Source organism: Patella vulgata, chromosome 1 (genome assembly GCF_932274485.2).
Source record: "Patella vulgata chromosome 1, xgPatVulg1.2, whole genome shotgun sequence".
Classification (NCBI taxonomy): Eukaryota; Metazoa; Mollusca; class Gastropoda; family Patellidae; genus Patella; species Patella vulgata.
In genome coordinates, this window is record NC_065879.2 from 90,054,943 (window position 1) to 90,077,156 (window position 22,214).

Consider the following 22,214-nt stretch of genomic DNA (forward strand, 5'->3'; position numbering starts at 1 on the left):
GCTAAGGGCAACAACACCATCAAAATTTAGTGATTCAGTAGTATGAAGAAAATGATATAATTCATAGTTTATTAAGGTTGGAATTTTATCGGATTTTTTTTAAAGATACTCAACATCATTCGAGCGCTTGGGGAATCCCTTGGGGAATCCCGTGCAATATGTTTATAGATTTTTTTATTCAAGAACTATGTATTATTAAAGATACATTATTGAGGATTAGGTAAAGAGTTGACCGTTCTCTAATAATTAAACACTAGATAATGTAAATATAATATGCTGAAAATTTCAGTCAAATTGCTTCACTCTGAGCCGAGATATTAGCGATTGAAGTTTAGGCCCAGGCCTTAAATACAATATAAAACAAAGTCTCGGCTATCCATTTTTAGTTTAATTATTTAAAAAAAATGTATTCCAATCCGCTAAATATCGCTTTAATCTTGAATGAGCGTTGAGCAGCAGATCGGATCCTAATCCAGTAAATATCACAGGCTAGCGATGCCATCGAGAGTTGATTATGGTCTGGATAAGTTAATTAATGTCTAATTAATAATTTAGATAACATTTCAGGGATAAAGAAATACCTGCAATAGGCAGATTTACCTCTTGCATAATGTATGTTTAAGGTCGGTGGTACTTATCGGATTATTCACGATATCTTTGGCAACAACACCATCAAATTTTGGTAATTCTGTAGTATGACGAAAATATTATTTTTCAGTTTAATAAGGTCGGTATGCCTTGCAATATCTTAAATTTTCCTTAACCCATTTTTGCACTTCTGTATAACGGTACAGCTTTTTGTACAATCAACAAATGGCCTAATCAACATAGAGATGTAACATTTCCTGACAAATCTTTATATTTACTTCATGAATTGTGTACTGATATCTGCCACATAGATAATTTATGCAAAGTTAAAGATATATCAAGGAATTAATCGCATCTATTTCGTTTTTCCTAAAAATAAATCCGTACTTTTACATAAAATGTGAGCTGATATAAAACTCCTGTAACAGTACCTACAGAGCTGTCTAGTATCTCTTCTGATGCACAGATAGGTCATGTTAAATCCAAGATATTTCTAGAGATTACTCACATCTATTTCTTATTGTATAGTACATCAAGTTGGTTTATTTACAGCAGATCGAACTATTTTACAGTAGACCTAACAAATATTACAGTTTATTAAGCATATTTTACAGTTCAATAAGCATATTTTACAGTTCAATAAGCATATTTTACAGCGTATTAAGCATATTTTACAGTGTATTAAGCATATTAAGCAGTAGGTCAAGCTTATACTTCAGTTTATTAAGCATATTTTACAATGTATTAAGCATATTTTACAATTTATTAAGCTTATTTTACAGTTTATTAAGCATATTAAGCAGTAGATTAAGCATATTTTACAGTTTATTAAGCATATTTTACAGTTTATTAAGCATATTTTGAAGTAAGCATATTTTGAAGTAAGCATATTTTACCGTTTATAAAACAGTTTTTTGTTCCGTGTATTAAGCATATATTACCGTGTATTAAGCCTAATTTCCATGTACTCTTATTTCGCTGGTTATCCTGGTCCCATTACATTTACATTAAACCAACGTTTTCGCCGTCGAAAACGTGTGCGGAAACGCAGCGATATCGCGCACATGGAAAACGGGCCTTTAAGCTTATTTTATATATAAGATTTAAATAAAAAAAAAAGCTGTCCGTTCTTACTATAATAGTTCGAAAATAGATAATGTAAAATTAATTTATTGAAAATTTCATTCAAATTATTGCTCCATTGCGAGCGAAGATATTAGCGTTTGAAGGTTTGACAAGATGTATGCATTAATTGCAACCATCGCATTGGTTGTTCGAAGCTCGACGCTTAGCCTCGCTTCACCATTTTTAGATTAAATCAAAATATGGCTGAACCGTTCTAATCTACTTAATATCGGTGATATCCGATGCCACCGAGAGTTGATTATGGTCTTGTCATGTCAATAAAAGTTTAATTAATAGTTTATACAACAGCTTTAAGACAGGCCTGCAATAGGCAGATTTAGCGTTGTATTAAAGATGGGTTCTCGTGTACAAACTGGGTGATTTAATGGTATATATGGACTAAAAACATATTCAAACTAATTAATTTGTCATAATTATGCTTCAAATCCTTCTCAAACATTGTAATTGCGAAGGAATGCCCTGCTATTAAAATTCGATCAAACCAGGCCATGTTTACGTCACGCGACTTACCTCTCTTGGATGTCAGAGGAGAATTCATTGCATACATTAGACGATGTTGTCTTTAATCACTTATTATTTATTACAAATATCGAATCCTAATTAAATTCTCGGATTATCCACTACCCGCGTCATTTTTCAGTCATTTTTATCTCAGAAAGTGTTGTACGTCTAACTCACCATAGCGTTTATCAACTTGTACATCAAGCACTCAATATTCGCGTGTGACCTTTGACATCACGCGTGCAGAAATTCTAAATCGTCGGGCTGTTGATTAGGGGAACCCTTTTTGTCCTGTATACGCTCCATGAGTGTTTGTCGGGGAATCCAGTATTTTTCTAGTAAGATTGGATATCTCTAATTTCCATATATACCAAAATTGCCATACTTTTATTGGAAATAACCACCCGATAAATACTTTTCTGGGAACCCATCTTTAATATTGTATTATCTAATCCGTATTGGTCATCAATATGGTTGTATAGCTAACTGAGCTTTGTATTAATATTGTATTATCTAATCCGTATTGGTCATCAATATGGTTGTATAGCTAACTTGGCTTTGTATTAATATTGTATTATCTAATCCGTATTGGTCATCAATATGGTTGTATAGCTAACTGGGCTTTGTATTAATATTGTATTATCTAATCCGTATTGATCATCAATATGGTTGTATAGCTAACTGGGCTTTGTATTAATATTGTATTATCTAATCCGTATTGATCATCAATATGGTTGTATAGCTAACTGGGCTTTGTATTAATATTGTATTATCTAATCCGTATTGGTCATCAGTATGGTTGTATAGCTAACTGGGCTTTGTATTAAGATTGTATTGACTAATCCGTATTGGTCATCAATATGGTTGTATAGCTAACTGAGCTTTGTATTAAGATTGTATTATCTAATCCGTATTGGTCATCAATATGATTGTATAGCTAACTGGGCTTTGTATTAAGATTGTATTATCTAATTCGTATTGGTCATCAATATGGTTGTATAGCTAACTTGGCTTTGTATTAATATTGTATTATCTAATCCGTATTGGTCATCAATATGGTTGTATAGCTAACTGGGCTTTGTATTAATATTGTATTATCTAATCCGTATTGGTCATCAATATGGTTGTATAGCTAACTTGGCTTTCCTACTTCCGCGGTAAGATCGATCATCATAAAAATCTGTAAAAAAAAAAAATAAAAAAAATAATAAAATAGTTTTATTTATGTCGGTTGAAGCGTAGATTAAATAGTTTAAATCTGTCACTTTCTGAGGCAATTGTTACAAGCATTATCAATTTATTGATCATTGATCCACATAGAGTTATCTTCCCTTTTTCTCTGTTCCCTTCTCAACACTCTCCACCTCCACCCTCGTTAACCAGTCAACACCCCCACCTTCGTTAACCAGTTGACACCACACCCTCGTCGACCAAGAGGTAAGCTATATAGACCCGATATAAAGGCTGGTCATGATATTCTTTAACCATAGATACACGTAGAGTTATCTTTCTCTCGGCCCTGTTTCCCCTACTTAAAATTTATCTAGAGACCAAAGATATCTTCCCATCGTCGCCCCCCCCCCCCCTCGTTCGTGGAGTAGGAGGTTAGTTATTTTAATCTAAGAACCTATAAAGTGAGATAATGTGGTGTCGATCCCACGCTTGTACATGAAAAGGAATAGGGTAGTTTGCATCTATGCTCGTGGGTTTTATTCGGGTTCTACGGTTTCTTCCCCCTGCTAAAGACCCCTACGCGCAAGGGAATTGTTGAAAAATAAAATGCACCATGTGTTAGTCCCGAAATGACCTAGTTTGTGTCCAGGGGACGGTAAGCCCCATGTCCGTCCGTCCACCTATAATATACTGATAACCTACCGCCATTAATACTACCGGTAAGCTCCATGTCCGTCCGTCTGTCCGCCCGTCTGTCTATCTGTAACATACTGATAACCTACTGCCATTAATACTACCGGTAATCCCCAGGTCAGTCCGTCCGTCTGTCTGTCTATCTGTAATATATTGATAACCTACCGCCATTAATACTACCGGTTGATAGTGGATGCCTGGAATCCCTGTAATATCTTGGATCCCCGTATTCTCTAGGATCACCATATTCCCTCGTGTATCTTGGATCAACATGGTCCCTCGAGTATCTTGGATCTCGACTGTTTGGGGTAAATCGTGATGGTGTTCTGTAATAGCTGTGATGAGAAATAGAAACATATTATTTTCTTACATGGTGCTCGCTTTACAAAATAAATTCGATAAAATTACATAATCCCAAAATAAAACGATGCGTTTTATAGCAATAAGGGGTGGGGGGGGGGGGGTCCAGTCCAGTGGTGTGGTTTCCATTCCCCGCTTGTACGTGACAAGGAGTAGGGTCCTCCGGTTTCCCCCCATTGCTAAAGACCCCTACGCGCAAGCGAATTGTTAAAATAGAATCGAACCATGTGTTGGTCCCGAAGTGACCTGGTTTGTGTCGAGTGAGAGAGAGAGAGAGAGATGTGGCGAGGATAGACGTTAAACAGCACAACTTGAGACTGAAAACTATGTAAGATATATTGGTGAAAAGATAAGATGAGGTTTAGTTTGCTACTTGTGTACTGGGGTTAACGAAGACGAGCATAGACCACGCAGTGTGCTACGAGGGAATTTGTCAAACTAATTTTCGTCGAATTCCACGGGACCTCGATTTTTCCACCCACCTGAACTGATTAGACGCCCTCTATCCTACATCACTGACATGGCGTAACCACGCTAGTCGTTAATTGAGTAAAACGCCTGCCCAACCTCCTCGTGTCTTTGCGTTGAATGGAGAGAGAGAGGGAAATGGGGTTTAACGTCCACTCGACACAAACTAGGTCATTTCGGGACTAACATACGGTTTAATTTTATTTCATTAATTCGCTTGCGCGTAGGGGTCTGTAGCAGTGGGAGGAAACCGGAGGACCCGGAGAAAACCCACGAGGTTGGACAGGCGACCCTACTCCTTGTCACGTACAACCGGGGATTCGAAACCACACCAGTTGACTCAATGACAGGCTTTATGATACAGCGCTAACCATTCAGCCATCCAACCCCCCTGCGTTGAATCATCGCTCTCTAGTACTTTGGCGGTCGAGATAAGTCCGCATTAATACCGATGTGACCTGCTTGAAATCTAAATCATAATCTGAGCAATGAGCTGTTGTTGTTCTTAGTGTTTAACGCCCGATTCTACCGAGGGTGATATCGCAGACAAGTTGTCTTATTTTTCATCTTTTTTATTATGTTGGCGCACGCACAGGGGTCTTTGCTGTGGGAGGAAACCGCACTGCTCGGAGTAAACCCACGAAGTTAAGAAGCCTCCCCTATCTCCAAGCCACACACGCTCACACCAGGGATCGAAACCACGACGACAAGCGAGAGGTGACCGGCCAGCGGAAGCTCGAAGCGTGACACTCTAGACCACTAGGCCACCCAATCCCTGAGCAGTGAGCACAACAAACAACAATATGTGACCCTACACTACAAAACCAGTCACATGCCACAATTTTTAAAAACTGAGATTTAATGCGTATCTAAACGAGCACTGAAACAGCTTTCTGTTGGTATAAAAAATATGCAAATCACGAAAACATTGGCAGAGTTATGGCCATCTGAAGTTTCCATGACTGCGGTGCTTCCAAATTCAGCTCGTGGGAAAAGCGACTGATTTTGAAATGGAGAGTCACAATATACATTAAATCTCTTTTACCTGTTGTATGGATCATAATCATCACGTACTGGATGAACTCGACTAGGTCTGTTTGACCTATAATATAGACAAACAAAACTGCTTGATTAACGTGCTGGGTGATCAATACGATCACTGCTTCTATTCCATATCAAGGCGTTGCTTAGGAGATAAACACGTCTTGGGTCCTAATAATCTCAGGACATGTCTATTGGACAATAATAAATGCGAAACAGGAAATGTTTATCGACATTTTACATGCTATTTTAGCATTCATTTTAAAAGAAATTACTAAAACAGGTGTGTGTGTGTGTGTGTGTGTGTGGGGGGGGGGGGGTGTTATTGTCCAATTGACAGTGTCTAATTGACCAATCAAAACGCAAGATTCACCCTTAAGCAGGTTACAATGTTGAATGTGAGACGAAGCAGGGTAAGGAAAAGAAACGGAATGGCTTTAACGTCCTGGGGTAATGTAGAAGGACATACGCCATACACTGTGCTATGAGGGAAATATTGCCCTGACATCGGCGATGCCACACAGCGGCGCCACGGCCTAGTGTTATATATCGAATTCCAACTTCCAGGGGATCTTTTACGTACATGCCAATGTGTACAAGGGATTTGTGATTTTTTGTCCCATCCGAACGTTATTTCTCGGTCCAAAACATAAGGCGTCATCAAGGAAGCAAATGTTGCTATGGTCAATTAGTGGTAGTTTCGAATAAATGTTGCTATGGTCAGTTGGTGGTAATTTCGTATAAGTGTTGTTATGGTAAATGAGTGGTAGTTTCGTATAAATGCTGTTATGGTCAATTAGTGGTAGTTTCGTATAAGTGAAGGGTAGATAACTCTATACTTACCCCGGTTTGCAACAATAGCCTAGTAAACAATACTTCATACAAAAATAGAAGGCTACGATTAAAGCGGCTAGAAGAATTAAACTCAGGATGACAACCAAAGCGATGTTAGCCGGTTCATCAAAATAGCTCTGCTGCTGAGTAGACGCCGCGGAGTTCTGTGACGTAAGAGGAGATCCAGACCCAGATGTCGGAGCCGTTGTCAGGGGTGATTCTAGAAAGCGTATAGTTCTAGATGTGCTAGCTGATTTAGGTGGTGAACCCTTGTCTTTAGCTTCAACAGTTAAAAGTACAGCAGTTCCCTTTAAACTATCAGGAAATCTCTTGGTGAAATGAATCTGGCCGTTCGCTGTAAGTAAATAAAGAAGAGTGACACTGTTAAAAAGCCACTCATCGGTATTTTCATTTTACGGAAAATATCAAATTTTTACGGAAAATACTGTATCGTAGTGATATATCATACGTGGTAAACTGGAAAATGTTACGTAGAAAACTAATACATCTTACGTCAAACAGAGAGAGAGAGAGAGAGAGAGAGAGAGAGATGGGGTTTAACGTCTTTAGATGTGGAGGGAAACCGGAGAACCCGGAGAAAACCAAAGAGATTGGACAGGCAACCCTACTCCTTGTCACGTACAATCGAGGAATCGAAACCATGCCAGTTGGCTCAATGACAGACCTTATGATACAACCCGCACGCGCTAACCATTCGCCCCCCCCCCCGAACACCCACGTGACAGTGATATATATTACTTAGTACACTAAAGTAAATTAGCTAATAATACTCAAGTAGCACACCATAACTTACGTATTACACTAATATAACTGACGTAGCATACTATAACTTACGTATTACACTAATATGACTGACGTAGCATAATAATATAACTTACGTAATACACTAATGTAACTGACGTAGCATAATAATATAACTTACGTAGTACACTAATATAACTGAGGTAGCATAATAATATAACTTACGTAGTACACTAATATAATTAGCTGCTGTTGGTGGACTGATACCATTAGCTTCGTATACGACTTCACCATTGGACCCAGAATCATCATCAGTAGCTAATATTATATCTATTATACCTAAAACGATATAAAACAGAAATTTGCAAGTTTGGACAGTTGTCACGTGACAAAACAATGGTTACTATATTTGTCACTCCCGGGTCCTTTGGAAGAATATTTTGCAAATAGACGGGGAGCCTTAGATTTACACCGTTTGGTCCGATTTTACATATTAGGGGGTTAGAATTTAAGAACACCTCTTTTCACATAAATATTTAATTTCCCGTAATATGGGCCGTCTTAATCTGAAAAAGTGGATTATGAAACAGTGCGTATTTTGATGACATCATACATCCTTATTTGTCCACAATTCACAATCATTCTTCTTCGGTAGTTGTCCTGACCTTGTGACTAGACAAGAGAGGGAAGAGCAGTTATTCCCTTGACCAGATCACCCTGGCCTGCAACGCAACAGTCAAAAGTAGCGTCAGTCTGTTTCTGTACTTCGCTGTCTTGGTGACCTAGTCTATATTTACATAATGCATGATTGTTTGTATTTACGTTTGTGTCTTAACATACAAGGCTACTCACCAATATCAGTAATATCAGATATATCTATAACTGGAGAAATGGCGGGAAAGGTTGGCGAATTGTCATTCTTATCCAGTATTGTTATAGCGATATTAGCCACGCCCACCTGACCCCCAGTGTCTCGAGCTTCCACTTCTATCACTACATTTGTAGGCATGACGTTCTTGTCTACGTCATAGTCAACGGCAAAACTCAGAATATCGTAGGCTGGAGATACAAAGCCAAATCTTTGGCTATTATTTCCGGGTCGAATAGAAACGACGACAGCGTCTCCTTCCGGGTCAGTGACGGTAAGAAAAAGATTACATGTGGAAACACCGGCCTGAAAAATACGAAAATAACCATTAATCAGAAATTAAAGAAGAGACAAGTTCAACTGTGTTATAAGATATAGGTTTATCGATACCATATTAGAACACAGAGAGAGAGAGAGAGAGAGAGAGAGAGGGGAGAGGGAGAGAGAGAGATTGGGTTTAACGTCCACTTCACATAAACTAGGTCATTTCGGGACTAACATATGGTTCTAACATATGGTTCCGCGTAGGGGTCTTGAGCAGTGGGAGGAAACCGGAGGACGCAGAGAAAACCCACGAGGTTGGACAGGCGATCCCACTCTTTGTCACGTACAACTGGGAAATCGAAGCCACGACACTTGACTCAATGATAGACCTTATGTCACACGCTAACCATTCGATATTAAGACACCAACCAAGACATAATGGAATCAACCTTGCAATCGCATCTCCTAGAAATAGAAATATTTATTTTTCGATCAAGGCGAGAAAGAGAACTGAAGTTTAAAGGGACAATAACACTCTTGCTGGCTTGACAGCTCCAGAAAATAAATAATAGCCTTATTATAAGTACTAGATGTTTAAGTGTCCTACCTGTTGTGTAAATTATCCATTACATCATATTTTACTTGTCCAGAGGGTTTGAAAATATTTTTAAATTCAAGTCACATTTGAAAAGGTTTACGTTAGGCTTTTCAAATCATTTAGTTGAATTTTTCCAATTTTTTAAATTAGGTGTGTAAAGATGAAATTTGTATCACCAATTAATTGAAATATTGTAAAATAGTACAATTTGTTGACCAGAATAAAGGTTGGGACATATTATTCAGTTACAACAAGAGTGGTATTGAGCCTTTAACGTTTTGAGGATCATGGATTTTCGATATAAAACAATCAATCTTTGCAATCGCATCTCCTAGAGAACTGGGGTTTAACGTCCGTTCAATACAAACGGCGTTATTTTAAGCTTCGAAGTAGGGTGAACGCACACATTTGTGATGAAGAGAGGGGTTCACTCGTCCGCAGGTTCACTAGTCCACCACTGTAAGAAATATTATAAATATGGGTATCAAAAAACCTAACCCTAATAATAAATATCGGTGGACGAATGAACCCGCGGACTGTGCACTGGTAACCCCAACCAGAACCCTAATAGTTGATATCGGTGGACGAATGAACCCGCGGACTGTGCACTGCTAACCCCAACCAGAACCCTAATAGTTGATATCCCCAACCTTTGGAACACGGATAGGTCCCGCACCAGACGTCCTCTTCTTCCCACGCCCACGCATCTACCAATGGACTGGCCTCAGTTAAGAAATAGATTCCAACCACCGCCAGGCTTCTACCAACCACCACCAGGCTTCTACCAAACCACCACCTGGGTTCCACCAACCACCACCTGGGTTCCACCAACCACCACCTGGGTTCCACCAACCACCACCTGGGTTCCACCAACCGCCACCTGGATTCCACCAACCACCACCTGGATTCCAGCGCCGACCAAAGGAGCGCCAACCAAACCAACGTCTACCAAAGGAGCGCCAACCAAACCAACGTCTACCAAAGGAGCGCCAACCAAACCAACGTCTACCAAAAGAGCGCCAACAACCCCCAGAAAATGCAGGTGTCGTGAAAGCCTTCTTTCAGGTCCCCCAATGCCTCCACCACTTGACCATTATGGAGAGCCAGGAGAATGGAACACCAACCAGAAGTTTCACTTGGAAGATCCAAGACCTGAATAAGTTCGTGAAGCCGGCCATGAAGACGCCTACCATAGCCACTACCATTGAGACATTGAACTTGAAATGGGCCAAGGACGTCGCCTCATCCCTGTCGACACACTGCCGAGCCATGCTAGGGGAGAAACTGGAGTACTTGAAGTCACATCACTTTACCAAAGATGCTGTACAAGAGTACTCTAGCCACGCCCTAGCATGGGCCAAGAAGTCCTACGGCAAGCGACTTCAGGATAGTGTGAAGACAGATTTCCACCGCCTTCTCCGGGACACACCAAAACGATACACACCCAACAAGAGAAAAGTATCCCCTGGAGAAGGCACTTGCATTAACACTCCCTCGAAGCGTGCAGCTAGATCAACCAGTTCGCCCCGGGTTGTGTCTGGCTCACCTACTTCCTCGGGATCTATATCGCCACTAAACGCGCTTGTCGACTGTCTGTCCCCTAGATCGCCCATCATTCCTAACTCTAGAATCGCCACCAGATCTTCCACCAGATGTAGGCGACCACTCAACCTATCCCTAAAGAGACCTCACAGCTACAAAGGTAAAGACGAGAAGGATTTATGGTTTCTACCACCCGTCATGGCAAAGACCCTGGTTATTGGATCCTCTAACCTGGCTAGGATTGCATCCTTCCTCGGGGACTGGGAGATCCATAGCTATTCTGGAGCCAAGATCAGCCACATCAAACAAATACTCCAGAACTACATGGGTCCTGCACCAGAAGAATTAGTGAAACACGTCGGGCTCAACAACAGGGAGGAAAGTGGACCAAGGATACACGAGCAGATGCTAGATCTACTCAAGGTGACCAGAGCAGCTTTCCCAACAACCAAGCTCTTCGCCACACACATCCCCACTTCTTCCCGACTCCGACAAGAAAATCCGATCGCCTACCAAAACATCACCAGCTACAACCAACTGATCTCCACTGCACCTTCACCAAACGCCACCACATTACCAACCTTCAAGGGCAAAATAGAACTGAAAGGTAACGACGCAATCCACTGGAGCCCAGACACGGCCAGAGAGATCATCAACTGCTGGATGAGGAATTTAAACTAGGATTAGGGAAAAGGAATGAGAAGCCGTCTTTAGGACAGACAGTTGTCAATTTGAGCGACAGACTTCTCAACCCCCTAGAAATGAACATTCTTGATAAAGGCCTTAAATTCATCCCAACCCCCACAATAACATCCATAGACCCCATCACCCAGGCAACCGATCGCTTCCAAAGAACACTTTCGTTGACTTATTTTTTTAGGAACAAACCCGGCAGAGGTAAAAAATTATTCACAGTAAAATCCACATGGAAACCACCTAAAAAGTCATTATCACCAGCCATCCTAAAAACTTTCGACGAAATGAATATAGAAATATCATCCATTCAACCACAGTCACAAAAACCAAATCTCAACCGAGCAACTAAAACGGCATTAAACACCCTTAAAAAGGACAAAAACATAATAATTAAGAAAAGCGACAAAGGCTCGTGTTGTGTCATAATGAATCGTGCAGACTATATCTCAGAGGCAGAAAAACAATTAAGTAATCCTATACATTACACTAAATTAGACCAACCAATCTTTAAGGACACCGCAAATTTAATAAACAACATCTTATATGAATTGCAGGATAGGGAATACATAACAGCAAAACAATATGATTATCTATCTGCTAAATCTGACTGCCGACAAAGACATCTCTATACACTACCAAAAATACATAAAAATCCAGAAACAGAATGGTTTATACCTAATAAAATACCCAAGGGACGCCCAATAATATCAGACTGTGGCAGCGAATCATACAACGTATCACAATATATAGACCATTTCTTATTACCCCTAGCATGCCAACACCCATCCTACCTTAAAGACACTAACGATTTCATTCAGAAAATCAAACAGTTAAGAGTCCCCGAACACACCGTCTTAATATCCATCGACGTACAAAGCATGTACACGAACATTGATAATAACATAGGTATTGAAGCAGTTAGGAAAGCATTTCTTAGGAACCCGCAAGCATCCAGGCCGGACGAAGAAATCCTCAAACTACTCAACATTTGTCTGAGGAGGAATGACTTCGCTTTTAACGACCAAGTATACCTTCAGTCTTCCGGAACTGCGATGGGAAAACGATTTGCCCCGAGTTATGCAAATCTCTTCATGGCAGAGTGGGAAACGGAAGTTCTGCCACTCTGTCCATTAAAACCAGATTTCTATGGGCGGTTTTTAGATGACGTTTTCATAGTCTGGACGTACAGACTAGACGAATTTTGGACGTTTTTCAACATTCCGAACAATCATCATCCATCTGTCAAATTAACCGCAAATGTAAGCCATAACAGCATAGATTTCCTTGATACTACCGTGTTTAAAAGTAGCAACACCAAAATCACAGGCCAATTGGAAACTAAAGTATTTTTCAAAGAAACCGACACACATCAATTATTGTTCAAAAGCTCCTTTCACCCAAAACATACATTCTCTGGCATCATAAAATCTCAGATTCTCCGTTTTCATAGGATATGTACTCAGAAGACCGACTTTGAGTCAGCATGTACATTGGTATTTAGCAAACTACGGGAAAGGGGATACTCCAAACGCTATCTACGACGTATAAAAAACAACACTCTAGCTGAGCTTGCCGCCAAAGAAACAAATAATATACAATCAGCACATAAAACCAAAATTTGTGGCCATCCAAGATGTCAAACATGCAAAATCTTAAACATATCCGACCATTTCCATAACAAAACATCTGGCACAAAATTCCCAATATTAGACCAACTTTCATGCAGTAGTTCAAACATAATTTATCTAATCTCATGCAGAAAATGTGACAAGCAATACGTAGGGGAGACTCAAAATGCACTTAGGGAAAGAATTAACGGTCACCGGTCTGACATAGTCACCAAAAAAGACAAACCTGTCTCAATTCATTTCAACCAACCAAATCATGACATTTCAGATCTCATTGTCACGCCAATAGAAAAGACCAAGAGCGACTTTGAAACTTCAGAAGAAATTAAAACGTTTAGGCTAACAAGAGAAAAATTCTGGATTGACAAATTGAAAACAACAGCCCCCCTAGGTTTGAATATTCATACGGCTAGCGCAATAGCTCCTTTTGTAGTTCCATTTAGCGCAACAGCAGGAAGTACGTCCAAAATCATCAGAAAACACTATACTGGTCTCCAAGAAAATCACCCGAAAATATTCACACAGAAACTTATAATTGCATATTCTAAAAATAAAAATCTGAACGACATCCTAGTGCACAGTAAATTAGATTAAATAAGACCAGTCTCCACCCTGACCCAAAACAAACCATATATCAAATCCTATGCCTAACCGTTAGTAATTAAAATCAATTAGATATAAGAATCCCTAGCCGTAACCCGGTGATGTGGAACAAACACGATTTTTTTTAGAAAATCCAATCCGTTGTAGGAAACACACTAATGTGGCTCTCTCCCGAGAGCCTCAAATTTATTTTCTTTTCTCTTCAGAAACAATAATACCAGAATACCAGAAGCACCACCCAAGGAAGACCATCAGCGCCACCAACACCAATAAACAGTGAAATCGCCTTTGTATATAAATCTAATGTATTGTATGTATTTTAATAAAACTAGGAAATATCACGAACTAATTTTTCATCATCCTAGGTCAGTGCTTATGTGGAGACTTAATCTCTCCCCCCAAATTCTTAAACCTTACCCAAATAATAGATATAGGGGGACGAATGAACCCGCGGACTGTGCTCTGGAAACCCCAACCAGAACTCTAATAATAGATATCGGTGGACTAATGAACCCGCGGACTAGTGAACTCACGGACTAGTGAGCATTCCCCTGGGAGGAAACCCGCCAGACTTGACTCAGTGACAGACCTTGTGATCTGACACGGACGTCGCACTAATACCTCGAGCGTAATAAACATTACCATTGGTGTTTACTTTTTACAGAAACGGTTACATTAAAGGTCACCGGAAAAGGTTCATAATTTTTTTTAAATAATGCAAGTAATTATGTCAACATATCCTTTCCATAAGTATAACACGGAAATTACTAATGTTGAAATTTACCTGTTGTATGTAATATTGACATTCGGGTTCGGGTTATACTTATGGAAAGGATATGTTGACATAATTATACTTGCATTATTTAAAAAAAAAATTGATGCTTTTCCGGTGACCTTTAAGTCTTGATCCAGCCAGGTGTAGGATAACTGTCGTTATTCATGTGCAGCTTTGACTAATACTGTAAGACTATCTTCATACAAAACAATACAGGAACTTAAACTACTATACAGGAACTAAACTACATCGGAAACTTGACATCGACATGAACATATCAGGACGGTACATAACTATATTAAATCCATCATTCCGCCCATCTGCTAAGACAGCGGCTTATCTCGGGCGAGTCAATCCGCCGGTCTCTGCTCTTCTCTCGTCTGCGTCTCTCCTCCTCTCCGCTCGTCTCCCCAACTGTCAGCAAACTCCTCGTTATATACCATCGGACAATAGATAAGACTCATGATCATACATGCAATTGTCTCTTTTATCTCGTCATGTGTATGCTTACTGACCTGTGCGTATTCCTTTGAAGTAAAGCAGAGCGAGTGCACAGATCATATGTAGTTTGTAATGACATATGGGATTAATTACATGTTTAATTAGAACCCGACTAAACAGAAATATATACAGAGTTGAAAAGTCAATATAATATGTTATCAAAAGCAGCTGAAGTCAATAAGTTCCATACACCTAAATGATCGTTCAATTTGATGAAAGTTATAAAGTACTTTGTTACAGTATGGACTTTTAGTGTAGCGTGATTCGCCAAACATCAATCAAATTTAACCATGTTGCGGTTACGAAATAGGGAAATGTCGCCCTACTGTCGGTTGAAGCACCTGGCCAAACCTACCTTTGATTCCTCGAGGAGACAGGTGTACGTCTGCTGGTTAAACACTGGTTTCTCATTCACGTTCTGCACATTAATAGTCATTACGTCACCCTGTGACGTCAGATAACCGTCTGATATAGTACACGTCACTTGATAACTGGTGATTGTTTCAAAATCCAATACATTTTTACCGGAAGTACTGGTTGCTAAGGAGAGTCGGCTACCTGGATAAAAAGGATTGATAACAATAGTACACACAGAGAAAAAAAATGGATTATAACGTTCACTAGACACAAACTAATCAATGTGTAACTAACACATGGTTTAATTTGAGCGTAGCCCACAGGTCTTTAGCCGTGGGTTAAACCAAGGGACCCCGAGAAAAACCCCATGAGGTTCGAAATTCGGTCCTATCCCTTGTCACGTACACGATCCAATGACAGACATTATGATGCAACGCGCACACGTTAATACATTCTGATGATAGACGATTGTACGTTCTAAAATACAGAAGGTAAACAGTGGATAAACTTACCGCTAACCATAAAAACAGAAGGCTGGATGTTCGGGAATACAGTACAACTTGGTACAAAGTTACCATTGAAGTCTAGATCACGATATTGAAGATTTAAAATGGTTGTTCCCCCTGCGATATCCTCGCGCACTGTTTGTGTATCCGGTAGATTTGTTATATCCGGTCGTTCATTCAAACCTTCAAAAAATAAATAAATAAGTTCGTAAGTTTTCATCAGAATTAAGGGACAATATTGGTGTCAGTCATTGTCACATATGTGATAGAACTGGTTAAACACATTCCAAATATCATTTTAATACAGAGATCACTTCCCCCTTTAAATTTAAACCACGGGCGACAACTCACCGTTTACCTGTATTCATTAAGGGTGTTCGATGGTCAGTCTGGAACTTCCTGAATTGACAGAAGTGCAATCAAGTGATACGGAATTCAGCCATGTTACAGTTCTGCCAGTCTCGACAGCTGGGGTGGTGTAAGTAGAATCGTGACGTATGCGTTGTACTCGGAAATTCTCCTTTTCACTCGATTGACACTATTTTTGGAATTGAGAGAGTTTATTCCGGAACTTTCAATCGAGTATTCCCCTAGCTTAAACCAGGGGCGATACCTCACCGTTAACCTGTATCCATAGTTTAAACCAAGGACGATAACTCACCGTTAACCTGTATACGTAGTTTAAAGTCTGTGACTGTGCTGAAGCCGTCACTAACGTTTACGTGTATAATTATTGGTGATATGGTCACAGATCGAAAATCTACCGCTGATCTGATCTCATTGGTTGCTGAAAAAAAAACAAACAAAAATTATGGAAAGCAAGTGTTGGCATACTATGGACCAGGAGTCGAGTGTGACGTCATCACCGCCATCTTGGAAATGTGACGTCGTATTAAAAATCGTAATCAGTCAACCAATACCAAATTGTGAAAGGAATACACAATAGACCAAAAGGATGAGAAGTCTTTGGCGAACCTCATCTTCAATAGAAGGCTTGATCTCACTTTAACTCCGTACATCTTATCAAGGCCTTCATGTAATACCCTGCATATCTCGGCATTAATTCCGATTGGGTACTGGCCCAGCTTGAGAGCCTTTCAGATTCCTCGATCATCGCGAATACCAAGTCTCGCGCTTTCCAGCTCAAATGTCTACCTGTGATAATCGAGTTGCAAAGTTCAAGGTTTCCGTGGAGATCGCCATGTTTGATTTGCGAGTGTTTGTGTCACAACCTCCGCTTGGACGCGGTAAAGGGAGATAACGAAGATATAAGTTCGGGAATTGCTGATTACTCTAGCAACGCTTAGATGTAAAACTCGCGGTCCCTGCTTCGGGAACGTGGGGGGAAGGTAGCTTTAGGTACAGGAAAAAATTTTATGAAACATATTTACATGTAAGTAAATGAAACTTACCAGTATTTATAAGTAGATGCAAATTAGCTGTATTTGTTTAAGTAAATGTAACCTACCTGTATTTATATCAAAGTAATTAACAGTTGGTTGTACTATATAGGAGTAGGTTAGCTGATCGCCATCACCATCAGTAGCTGTTACTGTATATAAAGATGTACTAGATGGAACTGATCCAGCATTATAACTTCTTGTTACTGTGTAATATATAAAAATTATAACTCGTTACTGTTTAATATTATAAATATTATAACTTGTTACTGTGTAATATTATAAACATTATAACATCTTGTTACTGTGTTATATTATAAACATTATAACAACTTGTTACTATGTAATAACATAAACATTATAACGTCTTGTTACTGTGTAATAATATAAACATTATAACATCTTGTTACTGTGTTATATTATAAACATTATAACATCTCGTCACTGTGTAATATTATAAACATTGTACTTTGTTAATGTGCAATATTATAAACATTATAACTTGTTACTGTGTAATAATATAAACGTTATAACTTGTTACTCTGTAATAATATAAACGTTATAACTTGTTACTGTGTAATAATATAAATCTAATAACTTGTTACCGTGTAATATTATGAACATTATAACTTGTCACCGTGTAATAATATTATAAACATTATAACTTGTTTACGTGTAATATTATGAACATTATAACTTGTTACTGTGTAATAATATAAACGTTATAACTTGTTACTGTGTAATAATATAAACATTATAACTTGTTACTGTGTAATAATATAAATATTATAACTTGTTTCCGTGTAATATTATAAACATTATAACATCTTGTTACTGTGTAATATAAACATTATAACGTCTTCTTACTGTGTAATATTATAAATCTTCATCAATATCCACGCCCGTTTATAGAAAAACCTTTGTTAAATTTGTTTCCATGGAAACCTAAAAACGATGAAACCTAGAACATTTTAATAAGCAAAAGGAAAAACAACTATAAACGCTTAAATGATGTTCCTCCTTCATAAAAAATATATTGTTATCCCAGTGAGACTTGTTGTAGAAAAATCACGAGGTTCTTCCCAGCCTGTGCCAGGATTCAAACTCGGGCCATTCTGGCTGTGACCCCAGTGACGTAACAACACTGCGGTTCAAGAATCTGGCAAATCATGAATCAAGATGCGCTAAGAGCAACAGATATAGTAGTTGAATAAAACAGGGCAGGAATTTGACGCCATTACGTAGATTTACAACACCTGTCTAGTTCAACCAGACCCTTTAATTATGCAATATTCTACTGATGGTCTGGATAATTTAGACTCTAATATGTCTGCCTGTAACAGAAGGCAAAGACACATTTTAACTCAGACTATATTTTAAACTTACATCCGGGATAGTTTGATATAACTGGCCTCTGATTGGGTAGAACTTGTATCGTCATGCCTGCTGATCGGCTGATGTTCTGCTCAAGACATTCAACGGTCAATTGGTAAAATGGTACATTTGCTGCATTTAACTTATTTGTACTGGTAGCGTCGAATATAACATGCCATTCTGAAATTAAAACAAAAGCACAAGTGGGGTGGGTATAACTATACATTAAAGATGCGTTATACAAGGGCTAAATATGTCTTGGTATACATTATTATTCACAAGACAAACCCATAATCAACTCTCTGGAGCATCGGGTGGTTAAGATATTAAAGGAGCAAAGTCGCTAATATTTGGGACCTAGAAATTGATACAAATGCGTCACAACGCATATAATAATGTAATATGAATGCATATAAATTGATTTACATTCAATCATTTATATTTTTACTGTAATTTAATCAGTTAAGTTCTGCGAAATACGCCAGAAATCGCAATCGAATGGCTATTTCCAGAGTCTGGTTATACCAGTCTACACCGAAATTCTTTATTACGCATGCTCTCCAGATAAGAATATAGCGTCACCGTTTGACATGACTTATGGAATATGTCTAGCCTCGTTCTTCGACCCTCTTTTTACAAATGACGATGAAAAGCATTATGGTACACGATTTGTGTACCTATGGTAAAATGTTTATTTTGTCTTAAATATTCGATATCAGAAGCCCACCTTTTTCCGGTAAGATCACAACATCAATGTTGATTTAAATGGACAAATAATTTGTGTCTTCATTGTCGAAGAATTTGGATAATATATTAAGTTAGAGACTTAGCTACTTTAAATGGATTAGAACAGCTTCGCCTTTCAATATAATATAACAATAAATGGATAACCGAGACTTTATTTATTATTATTGGCAATCTAAAACTTATAATATATATCTTAAATGATTTTTCTTTTGATTTAACAGGTCAAATAAACAATAGGAAAATATTTAAAAAAGAAATATAAAAAGCGAGTGATATTGGGGTATATTACTCAGCAAAATTAGAAATGAAATGAAATGGGGTTTAACGTCCTACTGTTCTGCTCCGAACTGGGCTAATGAAGACGTGCATACGCCATACAGTGTGCTATGAGGGAAATTTTGCCCGGACAACGGCACTACGGCCTTTGTCAGGCCCTCCGCAGCAAAATGCAAGGAATTACAGGGGGTATATAAACACCACTGGGAAAGTAAACAATGGAAAGTCATTCAAGATCAAGCTTCAGTGGAGACGGTCAGGTTTATTTCATTACCCAAGGTCACGAGATGTAAACAGGGTTAGGGTACGTGATTGTTGTCGAAGATTGTGGGTTAGGCTTAGGGTAAGATTTAGGGCTAGGTCTTGGGTTAAGGTTAGCGCTAGCCCTGTTTACATCTTGTGGCCTTGAGGAAATCTGCAAGTGACCTTGTGACCTTCTGCAATAGATCTCACCAGTGGAGACCTACAATTGTCTTATATTGGGTAGACTTTATCATTCAAGCAAAACATCTACGAATGTTATTCTGAATGAGTTACAACATTTAAAAATAACTAGGTCATTGGCTAGATTATCCGGTCTTTTACATTAGCATGAACAAAGTCTAAGGGAGGTAACTAGCCCTTAAATAAGACGTCGCCGTCCATGAAATTAATTGAAGAATTGTCATTTCAGAAAATCCATTTACATTGCCAGTTCAATATCCAACACTCTTAATTTTTTTTATTGTAAAATTTCTCTCTTCATGGACCATATCTATGTTGTTTTTTTTTTCAATTAATCCTAATTCGTCGTCACAATTCATGTTTGTTTTCAATAATGCAAGGATTATGGGATTTATTTCGAGAAGGGGCTCAAATCTTACATAAGTTTTACTGGAAATTTACTGGATAATTACCCTTACAAAAACTAAATGAACTCCCGGTTATGCATGGGCAATGGAACTTTTTGACAACAGACCTAGATCGAAACCCCCTCACTCCATACGTTGAAGACTATGAAGTTCTGGGTGACCGAGATTATATATTGGGTAATATGCCAATGGCTGTGTGCGATATGAATGCAGGAAGTGACGACAATGAACTGAATCCAATTCATTTTAATTTCCCACGTGACAGTCCCAGTCTAACACAAAAGTGAAACTTACCAAAAGTCAACGCTGTAGGTTGGAAACGTAAAGCAAATGGATGCTGCACGTTCACATTACTAGCCGTCCTCGCGCCTTGGACGAAACAGTTAGTTATAGACGTCACTGGTTCAATCAAAACTTTACTCAGGTCTCGATTACCCAGTTGTGTGTCTTTTATAAAGGTGTTTGGTGGTGAAAGGCTGATGGCTGTTAACTAGAGGAAAGAAAAGATCAATATTTATATTATCTATTATAGGAAGGAATGATCACATTTATATTATCATAGGGAATGAAATGAAATGAAATGGGGTTTAACGTTCTACTGTTCTGCTCCGACTGGGCTAATGTGCTATGAGGGAAATTTTGCCCGCCAATTTATACATAGGATCTCGGTTTTCCGTCTCATCCGAACGACAAGATAGTTGTCCTTGTCAGACCCTCCGTCCTGCAACACTGATAAGGGGAAACCAGTCAAACCACATCGGAAACTTTCTCGTCCAATGCAGGGATCGAACACGCGACCTTCACTTTTAATAATAGTATATAATGAGATATGTCTAACGCGACAAGTGGTGTGGTTTCAATTCCCCACTTGTACGTGACCGCCTGTCTACCATCTGGGGATTTCTAGAGGCCCTCCGCTACCCCCCCCCCCCCACACACACACTACAGACCATACGCCCTAGCGAATTATTGAAATAAAATTGTACCATATGTTAGTCCCGAAATGACTAAGTTTATGACTAGTGGACGTTAATCCCCAACTCTTCGTCAAGTGAATGTCATCTCTCTCTCTCTCTCTCTCTCTCTCTCTCTTCGTCATGTGAATGTCATCTCTCTCTCCCCCCCCCCCTCTCTCTCCAAATTATTAGAACAACCGTAAAGCTGCACTATATTGTTTCACGGTAAATGGTGATATGTGAACTATACGAGATATTACTTAGACATTCCGCTAAAAAAAGACAAAAACAAATCTACAAACCTGTGAAGTGACAGCACCAGCATAGAATAACAAAATCAAAATACAAAACCACTCCATTATTCTCTTATACTGGATATCAACATCAAATCCTTTAAATATTATATTCCACAATCTACATGATGGCGATACACAGTTTACTTTTCACAATTTAGTTTTTCTTGAAATATATCATATAAATGTTGTTTTATTTAATATGTCTGTATGTATGATGACGTTGTGTTACTGTCTTGCCAAGTAACAGATACAATAAGGCCTACAATATGGCGTATAATAGGGACCAGTGTGTTTTATTGTTAACTGTGCCCTTTATGATAATACAATAATACTTGTGGCGGATCGAAAGTTCGTCACAATAATAGTAGCTCCCGTCATCATAGAGTAAGACGACAAACATTATTTCATTT

At 38.8% G+C, this 22,214-nt stretch overlaps 1 protein-coding gene across 2 annotated transcripts; it reads right to left on the reverse strand.

Annotated features, from left to right (window-relative positions):
* Positions 1-55: 55 nt before the first annotated feature.
* Positions 56-22,023, reverse strand: LOC126810304 (protocadherin-16). 2 transcript variants are annotated; one of them, XM_050535312.2, is made up of 13 exons: positions 21,811-22,023; positions 20,847-21,042; positions 18,691-18,858; positions 17,373-17,510; positions 16,566-16,691; positions 15,911-16,087; positions 15,397-15,599; positions 8,419-8,740; positions 7,792-7,905; positions 6,814-7,159; positions 5,975-6,031; positions 4,267-4,436; positions 56-3,415 (listed from the first exon to the last, which is right to left on the reverse strand). In XM_050535312.2, the coding sequence occupies exons 1-13, from the start codon at positions 21,865-21,867 to the stop codon at positions 3,351-3,353; spliced, it is 2,139 nt and encodes a 712-aa protein (XP_050391269.1). In that variant the 5' UTR covers positions 21,868-22,023; the 3' UTR covers positions 56-3,350. The 2 variants fall into 2 exon arrangements, with proteins under 2 accessions (XP_050391269.1, XP_050391262.1); XM_050535305.2 differs by having other exon boundaries at positions 15,397-15,595; positions 15,907-16,087.
* Positions 22,024-22,214: the final 191 nt, after the last annotated feature.